This window comes from Zea mays, chromosome 5 (assembly GCF_902167145.1).
Source record: "Zea mays cultivar B73 chromosome 5, Zm-B73-REFERENCE-NAM-5.0, whole genome shotgun sequence".
Classification (NCBI taxonomy): domain Eukaryota; kingdom Viridiplantae; phylum Streptophyta; class Magnoliopsida; order Poales; family Poaceae; genus Zea; species Zea mays.
The window spans coordinates 13680510-13691053 of record NC_050100.1 but is presented as its reverse complement, the minus strand read 5'-3'; the positions used below and the strand labels follow the sequence as shown (position 1 = coordinate 13691053).

The following is a 10544-nucleotide window of genomic DNA, read 5'->3' as shown; positions in this document are numbered from 1 at the left end:
TGGGCCTGAGGCTGGGCACGTCGGGCGGCACGGCACGGCCCGATTATGTAAACGGGCCTGTCGTGCCGTGCCCAAGTCGGGCTCGTGCCGGGTCAGGCCGTGCCACCCGTTTGACCATCTATAATCTAGGGAGAGTAGAAACGAAACTGACGCTCTCTTTGCTCGAATAAAAAGTTCTCTCCTTCCATCGTCATTGACAGACATAGGTGGCTATTAATCTCGTCAGATGCTCGCCATTAACAAACGTCTTGAGTGACGTCGCGACCACGTTAGGCTAACGCGTTCTCTTCGTCCCCGTCACGTGGGGGAGCCATTATTGGTCCATTCGTTGCGCCCACGTCAACAGCACCGGCGAAGCCACCGCTATCCCTAGGCGCTCACGGGGAAGCTCATCGTGGTCAACAAGAAGGTGTTGAGCCATCTACACGAGGTGGAAGATAGGACCAGCGACGCCGCCGATGAACGTGGAGATGATATGGACAGCGCGGTACAGGCGGCAGTTGTGCGATGAGCGCACATTCTTGGGCACCGCGCTGCCCATGCCTACTCCGTCGCGATCTCTTCCACCACCCCGTCCACCGTCTTGGCGACCTTCCCTAGCGCGTGGCCCTGGCGGCACCGAGCTCCATCGCGGTGGCCACCGCCGTCCTGGACAGGGACGCTCGCGCCTCCTCTACTCGCTCGCCCTTCGGCGTCGTTGCCGCCTGCCACTCGTCGAAGAACGCGCGCGACGACGCGACACATGATGTCGGTGTTCCTGACGTGCTCCCTGGTGGCGTCTAGCGCAACAACGAGTAGGTCCTGGGTGGTGGTTTTGCCGAGCACGACGGTGTCAGCTTGGCTTCCCAGAGCACGACGTTGGCAACAATGCAAGCAGCAAGGAAACCGACAGCTGCGCGCACCTGTCGTCTACCTTATTCTTCTCCACGCCTCCTGCTCTCTCTCTTCTTCTGATCCGTGCGTAGAGAGGCTAACAGGCGGCGATGCAAAGCTCGAGGTCGTGGCACATCTTGGCGGACGCCCCGATGGCGACGATGGCGTGGAGGAGGTGGCAGCAGAGGAACGACACCGGGACACCGGGCGCGTCGGCGGACGACGGGAGCACATCCACGACGAACTCGAGCAGCGTGCGGTGGGCCGCGCAATACCGAGGCGTCGTGATGACCTAAGCTCCACGTACGCCACCGCGGCCACCACAGCCGGCTCGGTGTAGTGCCGGGAATATGGGCCAGGCTTTTCGGACCAGCACGAGCACGACCCGAAAATAGGAGCCTAAAGCACGGTCCGGCACGAAATAATATGGACCATGCTAGCACGGTCCGAAAGCGGGCCTGAGCCGGGCCTCAAATTCTGGCCCGTCGGGCCCCCGGCACGGCCCGTATAGATGGGTCGGGCTTGGGCCGGCATGACCCAATTAAGTCCAATCTATTTAATTTCTTTAATTTAGTAAGATATCAACTTTATATTGTTGATATATTTGAAGTTTTTATGGTCAAATGATGCTAGAATTGTTTAATATCTTTAATTTACTAAGTTATGAACTTTATATGATTGTAATATTTTGATTTTATGTGGTCAAATATACGGGCCGGGCTTGGGCCGTGCTGGACCACTGTTTTTACATTTCGGGCTAGCACGCCACGACCCAAAAGTTTATTGGGCTTTCCTGTCCTAAACCCGTTTGGCACGAAACACGATGGACTTGGGCCGGGTCGGGCCGGCCCGGCCCAATTCCCAGCCACGAGGGCATGTACACAGTACACACTTGGAGGTTTTCGAGAATAAGAGACGACTAAAATATTGCATGGTATAACTTTAATACTTTAGATCATCAATGTAGCTAAGAGACATGCTCTTCGCGAGTAACTAATCACTTATATGTTTTTTACTTTCTTAAGAGACCTTATATTAAATGGCTGCAGATCAGGTGCAAACTACACGTCTCGTGCAAACCTGTGCAAACCACGACGTCAGCCACTGGATCTATATCTAACATGTATAACCATCCCTGCTGTACTTTTACAAATGAGTCCCCCCATCTATTATCCAAACTGCAATCCAACCCTTGATTGGTAGCACTATACCTAGCAACCAATTGTCATGCAATAAATCTTGGCGCCGCCAGACAGAATTATGCCCAGCCTGACGGACATAATAAAAGTAAAGATCCAGTGGCGTCGTCTGACTCTGACCATGCACCGCCCTGGCCCTGTCCTGGCCACCTCCGACTTAGCCTCGCCCACTCCGTCGCCGCTTCCGGCTGGGCGCCGCATCGAATTAGATAGGATTAGATATTGTAGCACTATTGTGGATTGTAAAGAAAACAAATCTGGAATGAAAGTAAAGTTTGCATTGTTCTCATTAGCATTGTTGTAAATGCACTACATACTCAAATAAAACAAGACAGTACGACACAAAGCAATATTAAGGGACTGATTTATTAGGGCACGTGCGTGCATCATGGTGCCCTATTTGCTTACAACTGTTGCATGTACGAGTGGCTTTTCCCTTGCCTGCAGACTTTGTCTCCTTGCTTTTTTTTAATTCTTTTGCATCTCCCCTTTGACTTCACATCATTAGGTGGGTGTATGACTACTTCATTTGGAATCTTTGTACCAATGAAAGACTCAATTTCATCATGTTTGGTACTGATAACAGAAGGAACCATGACTCTGATAGCTGCTTGCAGATTTAACAAACTGGAAGTTAAAATGTCCATTCCTTCATTGGATTGCTTTGCCATTTGGATAAGATCTTCAAACATGTTGCGCGCTTCTGAATTTTTTTCGTGTTGCCACTTCATTGGGATTTGAAGGTACGTTTTCTAGTATGTTACCTTCATCATCAAAGAAAATAGCCCTACATGAAGAAAAGATTTAAACATCACTTGAAACTTACGTGTCCCAATTGCATAGTGGAATATAGAAGACAAACCTTTTACACCGTTTCTGCCATCTTGTCATAATATAATAGTCTGGTAATTCAATTTGTCTCTCTGCTCTAAGAACTTGTATGATGTGACAGCACAGGATGCCGTGAGACTCAAATAATTTACATGAGCACCTGCCAATCAAACTTAACTTGTTGAAATGAACCAACCGTTCCTTTCCAGATAGGCTACTAATGGTAAAAACTTTGTACTCCTCACCATCTGTTATACCTTGAATAAAACAATGATCTCTGGAGGCTATTATTTGTTCCTAAAATTTAGTAAAAATTTCATGTGTATATGTCATACTACACTGCTTCTCCATGGCCATGGTGTGATCAATTTAGAAATACCGTGTAAGCTTTTGTGGTCCTGTTTCAACTCCTCTTCACGTTGGCACTCCAAAGTTGTGTCAAACCTTAGCCAGAACTCAACGAACGATAATTTTCGATGAATGAAACGATTGAAAAAGGAATTTGCACTTTCTGAGCGTGATGTAGTCCTAAGGATGCCTGAGAGAGGTATGTCCATCAAGTATACTAGGATCCACAATTCACGAATGAGAAACCTAGTGGAGAACCATTCATTACCCATGACCTGAAATTTAGTGACAAAACAATGCCATTGTGTCTCAAATTCTTCTATAGTTTCAAAGCCCCATACACATGATTTTAGTGCGTCCCAAAACTCTTGATTCTCCCTTAGAGATGGACTGACCCTCTCAGGTACCTTCTCCATGATATGCCACATACATAGCCTATGGGTGGTGTTTGGCAAAATCATATCGATAGCAGCCTTCATGCTTGCGCATTCATTACGATTAAATGAGGTGCTGCTCCACCCATGGCTTTAAGAAAGATCTTGAACAACCATACATATGACTCGATCTTTTCATCAGCCATGAATGCCGCTCCAAGGAAAATACTTTGCAAGTGGTGGTTCACTCCAGTGAACGGCACAAACTTCTGTTATATTGGTTAGTAGAATATGTTGCATCAAGAGAAACCACATCACCAAAAATACTATAATTTTTCCTACTTATGGCATCAACCCAAAACACTCGCATTAGTCTTCCATGATCATCCACTTCAAAGTCATAAAAAAATGCAGAATTGACTTCCTTCTTCCTCTTGAGCTGAGACACAAATATCTGGGCATCTGCATCCTTGATTTTTGTCCTTAGGTCACGGTAATAGTTTTTGAGATCACTCAGTGTACACCCAACATTTTGAAATCCCCCATCACTAACATGCATCAATCTGAATGCAAGGGATGTGCCAATACTAGCTTTATGGCAATTGTACAAAGTACTCTTCGCCCTCTCTGTAACATGACGGTTGGATCGAAGAAAATGTCGGTGGAGCGGCGATACAAGACCATGATTATGCTGCTCAACCATTGAAGAAATCGTGTACTTCTTGTCGGTACCAAGGTTCACATAGATGTGTGCCGCACACCCACACCTTGTTTCCATCACGTTATGTCTCTTCTTTCTCTTTTTTCCAGATTGATCAATATCTTTTTTGCGCTTCTGTACTCTATACCCTTCTCTTGCACAATAAAAATATTTGCCTTTAATTTCATCATTAACCTTCTTATGTTGTCCAATACGAACTGAGAACCCACCATCATGTGCATAACCTTTGTAAAATTTCTCCACATCTGCGATGTTGTCAAATGCCATCCCTACCATGGGCTTCAAACTTGGATCAACATCAGGAATAAACGAGGAACACTGCAAGGTTAAAATTCAATCTTAAGACTAATCAACACATGAGTTCAGGAGCAAATGACAAAAAGTAATCAATGTTACATACTCACAATAATGTTGGAAGATGATTTTGTTGGTGTGGATACGCCATAATCTGGACCGGTTGTTGGGTCTGAGCACTCCAAACTGCCCGACGCGTGCATGACAACGGAGGCTGGCGTGGTCGCAATTAGGCAAGTCGAAGCATCAGGTGCTATGGAAGTCGGTGTCGTCGTGCTCAGGGAGGCTAGCGTCGTTGTGGGCAAGGAGCCCGACGTCTGCTCGACGATGGAGGGCATCACACTCGTGCTCGACGAGGAAGGTGCACTCGAGATCAAAGAAAACGGGGGCTTTACGATCATGTAGTCCGGGATGTTTGCGATCAGGGAGCCTGGCATATGCTCGATGAGGGAGGGCATCACAACCATGGCGACGTTCGGCGGCGTGGCCATGATTATGTTCGTCAGGCTGGGCACAATTCTGTCTGGCGGCGCCAAGATTTATTGCATGACAATTAGTTGCTAGGTATAGTGCTGCCAATCAAGGGTTGGATTGCAGTTTGGATAATAGATGGGGAGACTCATTGTAAAAGTACAATAGAGATGGTTATACACGTTAGATATAGGTCCATTGGCCGATGTCGTGGTTTGCACAGGTTTGCACGAGACGTGCAGTTTGTACCTAATCTGCAGCCATATTAAATAGGGTTATACGTGCCTTTAATCTTTCCGAACAGGGCATGGGACATCGACAGCGCCTCGATGACATTGCTTACAAAGATTAAGCACCTCAATAAGCAAAATGTGGATTGCATGTCTTATTTCTATTCTACCGAAATCCTACGGTAATGTTTTAATTTTGGCGAAACCTATTCTACGGCTTTCCATGATAGCAAAAAATCTCATGCCAAATAATTGGCACCAAATTTCAAATCCATCTCGTTCCGCTCCACTCAACGTCTCCACGCTAGGGTTTCGCTATCCCCATTCCCACCGCGCCAGTCCCCGAACCGACCCTTGGATCGGCGCCGCGCTTGCTCGCTCCGTCCATGCCGAGCTCCTGACCCCCATGTCACGTTCATTCTTCCCGACCTGCTCCTCCCAGAAAGGTGCTCGCAGCCCGCCTCTGCAGCGCGATTTTGTTAGTTGTTTGGGTTTTGGCTTGACATTTTGCTGTGATTTTTTGTCAGCGGAAATTGAAGAGATGGGCAAGGAGCTGGACGACCTCCGGGCCAAGGTGGAGGCGCTCACCGCCCAGCTCCGCGCCAACTCCGACCTCGCCGATGGTCTCAAGCGCGCCGGCGCGGACCAGGCCGCGTGGCTGCGGGATGCCCGGGCGGAGGCGGAGCGGAATGCGGTGGAGGCCGCGGCCAGCTCGGAGGAGGCCGCCGCCACCGGGGATCGGTGCGGGGTGCTGGAGTCCAGGCTGGCCAAGAATGGGCAGGCGCTGAGGCACCTCTACGCGGCGCACGAGGCGCTCAAGGGCACGCTCCGGGAGAAGATCGAGGGCCTCGAGGGCGACAAGAGGGGCCTCCTCACGGCGCTCGAGGACGCTGAGGGGAGGCGCGTGGAGCACGAGGCTGCCCTTCGTGCGTGTGACAACGAGATCGCGCGGCTTAGGGGGCTCCTGTCAGAGAAGGACTGGAGGGGAAGCGAGGCTGAGAAGAGGGTGTTGACACCGAGGGAGGTGGTGATGAGGGACGACATGCTGGTGAAGCCGGAGGAGGAGAAGGCCACCGTCGAGGGTAAGCTCAACTGGAAGGCTGAGCAGTTCAGGCACCTCGAGGAGGCTCTCAATAAGCTCCACGATGGCTTCAGGGCTGTCAAGAAGGAGTGGGGCTTAGATAGATCAACTTCCGTTGATCGAATTGGCACTCTTGAGGATGATTTGGATTCCAAGACCAGGGTCACGGAGGATTTCCCGTCGAGGTTGGATATGTGCAGCCAGGCGTTGGCCCATGAGGAAGGCTGCAGGAAGCGAGTCGAAGCAGAGTTGTCTGAGTTGCGCCTCATGTATGGCTATGTGGTCTCTGAATATGAAGGGGCCAAATCAATGATGGAGTCGTTGAGCTCCAAGACGGATGGGGGGATTGCATATTTGAGAAGAGCACTGGCTGAGAAGGTTACATTGCTCAAGGAAATAGGATACAGTAAGGCACATCTTGAACAAGAAAATGAGGATTTGCGCTCAAGTCTCAAGGAGTATCAGGAGGCACAGATTGGTGGCACATATGCTGTTGTGTCATTGAAAAGTTTATGGGAGAAGTTCCGAGCCCTGGAGCAGACACATAGAAGTTGCACTAAGAAGCTAAGAGATAAGGAAGAAGAATGGAGAATACAGATGACAAAGCTTGTGAATGACTTGGTTGAATGCATATCAGATTTAGAATCCAAAGATATTCTTATCGGGCAACTGCAGAATGAGTTACGCGGTAGTTATAGGTCCCTTGAGCTACAAACAGTGGAGAGTTGGGAAGCTTTGATATTTCTTACTGTTGTACTAGGAAAATTTCATGAGTCCTGCTCATTTGTTGATACTGCTAAACTGAATATGCAGCATCATTGTCAAGAAATTGAAAAGGAAATTGGTTTTGCCAAGAGACAGTTAGAAGAACAATCTTGCATTATTGTCCAGTCTCAAGCTGAACAGAAACAACAATCTAAGGTTATAGCAAAATTGCATGCAAAAATTGAAGAGCTAGAACATATGGAACAAAAACAAAAGAAGATGCAAATGCAGCTTGATGCATACAAAGAGATGTTGGACAATACATCAAGAGATGCTAACCGCCGAAAAGTTGAAGCTTCAAAGAAGGAAAACACCCTACAGGAGAAATTGAGGGAGGCATTAAGTGCTCTTGACGAAAGAAATTGTGCCCTTGCTGACAGGAAGAGTGAGTTGAGTCAGTTAGAAATCAATCTCCATCATCAAAAGCAAGCAATTGAGCATTTGAAAAAACTGAAAGATGACATGCAAACTGAAGCAGAGAGCTATATGTATGACAATCGTATCCTGAAGAGAGATCTGGACGCTGCTCTTGTTGCCAACGTGAAAGCTGAGGAGTTGCTTAGACAAGAAAAGGTGAAGTTAATATGTGCTCTCGATGAGGCAAAATTTACCCTTTCTGAGAGGAACAATGAGCTGACCGAATTCAAGATCAATTTAGAGAAGGTGAAGGTTGATATGGAAACTGAACTCAAAATATGTATTGATGAAAATTGTGTACTGAAGAGAGATTTGGATGTTGTTCTCATTGCTAAAATGGAGGCTGATGAGTGTCATACAAAAGAAAAGCAGGAGTTATGTGGTATCATTAATGATAAAGGAATGATGGTTGATAAGCTTCAGCAACGCATCGTTGTGCTAGAAGAGGAAAACATGGTCCAGAAACTTGATTTGGGAAGTCTTATCAAGATGGAGTATGAGAAGTCTATTCATGAAGTGAAGAACAGGTACTATGAAATTGTTGAGGTCTCCGACAAAAAACTTCTGGAGCTGGAAGAACGGATTAGATTCTTTGAGCAGAAATTTGCATGCAGGGAGCAGGAGCTCATGGAAATGTTTAATCAAGAGAAAGCAGATCGGTATACACTAATAGCAGAGAAAGAAATTGCAATTTCTGATATTCAACAAACTGTTGAATCTGTTCAGGTTGACATCGAGCACCTTCTTGAGGCTGCAGCAACAAAAGTGGCAGAAGTTGAGCTAGAGGTGAATCAACTTTATGGTTTTGCAGAAACTCTGAATTCACTTAACGTCATCCAAGGGCATGATACTGTTTTCAAGGATATGCTCATTGCAGAGTGCGAAAGAGAACTTGACTCCCTGCAGGTGAGTTTATTGCAAGAGAAGCATCAGTCAAGAAATTTGAAGAATCTTATGGAACAACTCAAAGCTCGCACTGCTTCTGAAATGTCAGAAAAGGCAAAGCAGCATCTGGAAGTTGCAAACAAGCTGAAATTGTTGGAGGAAAGAAATGAAACATTAGAAGAACACGTACGAGAGCTGAAGTCTAAGACAGCTGATATGTCTGTTGTTGTACTTCAAGAGAGGAATCAGTTGGTCAATGAGCTGACTGGACTAACCGATACCATTGGGGAGGTAATTTATGGAGGTGAAAGTATGATGTCAAATTTGAGAAGGATCTCGCAGAAAATTAATGAGGAGGAACCATGCAATGATAGGCTTACCTCAGAGAAAACTAACGATAGAAGTTCTGCACCTGTGATTAGGAAGAAACCAAGGCATGACCCAGTTAGAAGATCGCCCCTGAAGGAGCAAAACTACTAGTCTTTTTTACCATTATAAAACTACTAGCCTTGGTACTCGGTAGATAGGTCAGATCGTGTACAGACATTTGTGTAACAGTTACTCAGTTCTTCCAAGGATCCTTGACATGCCATCTGTGGGGTTGTGCCTTTTCCTTGACATCTGTGTTACGTTATTTGAAACACAGCAGCTGTGTTATCCAATACTTATTTTATGGATTCAATTTGAATAGCATAATAGTTTCCCATTGTTGAGTGCGACGTTGCTAACCAATGTGGAGTGCGCGGCCGCCGCCGCGTGCAGCTGGTTAACCACTGACGGAGTGCGGGCCGGTGGAGATGAACGCAAGAGTAATGGGATGGCATATGAGGGAGAGAAGAATTAAAACTAAGTAACAGAATGGCATCGAGGAGAGGAAAATTAAGACCAATGGCGTTGAAGGGAAAAGGTAGTTTGTGATGGCATATACGAAGCTGCCCTTGTGCTCTTGTTGTCACGCGTCGCCGCCAGCCCGCCAACGTAACACCCACCGCGCGGCGCAGCGAGCCGGTGACCCGCCCAGGCCCAGGCCCAGGCCCAGCCACTAGACGTCAGTTGCAGCCTGCCAGGCCATCGCGCCCGTGAATCCAGCTCCAGTCTCCAAGCGCATGTGCGGCTGTGCCCGAGGTAGAGGCTGGAACGCTGGACCAAGTTCGTCGGTTCCTATTCCTCTCTGACTGTAAACAGTGATTTGGTGAATAAAGATATGGTGACTGGTGAAGAGTGATTCAGCCTCAAAAACAACGATTGTGATTTTAGTCTCCAGTTTCTAAGGTTTGCATTGCGATTTGTAAAATCCTGAATGCTAGTTTTGATGTAAATATGCAACGGTTGATCTGTGGTACAATATATGGATGTATTTAATTTTTTATTGTAGTAGTATTGATGGTTTATTCACTATAATTTTTTTAACGAATGAAATATGGAAAAACAGGTGGGTATTGCCTCTCCTTTCCGTAGTCATGCTACAAAATAAACAGAAGTTTATTGTTTCTTAGTTATCTTTAGTTGCCACGCAAGCGCCAACCCAAGAAAGAGGAAGATAGAGTAAATGAAGAAGTTGTGAATCTTATACCATCTACACGGCCATCACCAGCATCGACACCTCCAATTTACGATGTTAGTAGCCTTCCATATGATGAAGCGCCAACTCCAGTTTGTAACATGTTCAAATTATTTATATTCTAATGTATGCTTAATTGTTGAATGTTAAATTTTATGTCTATTTATCGAATTTAATATAAAATTATATATATATATATATTAGATATGATTATACATGAAAATTTTAGATAGAATTAGACATGAAAAATATGTTGTGAGATATTCTATATATAAAATTAATTTCTAGGTCGGCCACTGGGTTGAGGTGGATGGCGGAGGTTATGTGAGGTGGTTTATGGTGGCAGTCTGGCATAGATCTTTATGGTCTGGAACTCTGGATGGTGTTATATGTAAAAAGAGAGTTTAGGCCCTATGAGAGTATCAATAGTACTCGCTTGTCCTCCTAGTGGAAGAATTCCTGCAGAGAATTGGGAATCGAGATCCTATTGTCAT

The 10544-nt window shown here is 46.3% G+C and overlaps 1 protein-coding gene across 1 annotated transcript; it reads left to right on the top strand.

The window, feature by feature from the left end:
* The first annotated feature begins 5569 nt into the window (after window positions 1-5569).
* On the top strand, window positions 5570-9182 carry LOC103628017 (uncharacterized protein At4g38062). Its single transcript, XM_020537898.1, has 2 exons — window positions 5570-5787; window positions 5869-9182. The coding sequence occupies exons 1-2, from the start codon at window positions 5583-5585 to the stop codon at window positions 8967-8969; spliced, it is 3306 nt and encodes a 1101-aa protein (XP_020393487.1). The 5' UTR covers window positions 5570-5582; the 3' UTR covers window positions 8970-9182.
* Window positions 9183-10544: the final 1362 nt, after the last annotated feature.

What these genes read in the sequence shown, in the direction of transcription:
- LOC103628017 (XM_020537898.1), top strand. Translation starts at nt 5,583, where the DNA reads ATGCCAAATAATTGGCACCAAATTTCAAATCCATCTCGTTCCGCTCCA. An exon ending in GACCTGCTCCTCCCAGAAAG is followed by an intron (nt 5,788 to 5,868) that starts GTGCTCGCAGCC and finishes ATTTTTTGTCAG; the next exon opens with CGGAAATTGAAGAGATGGGC.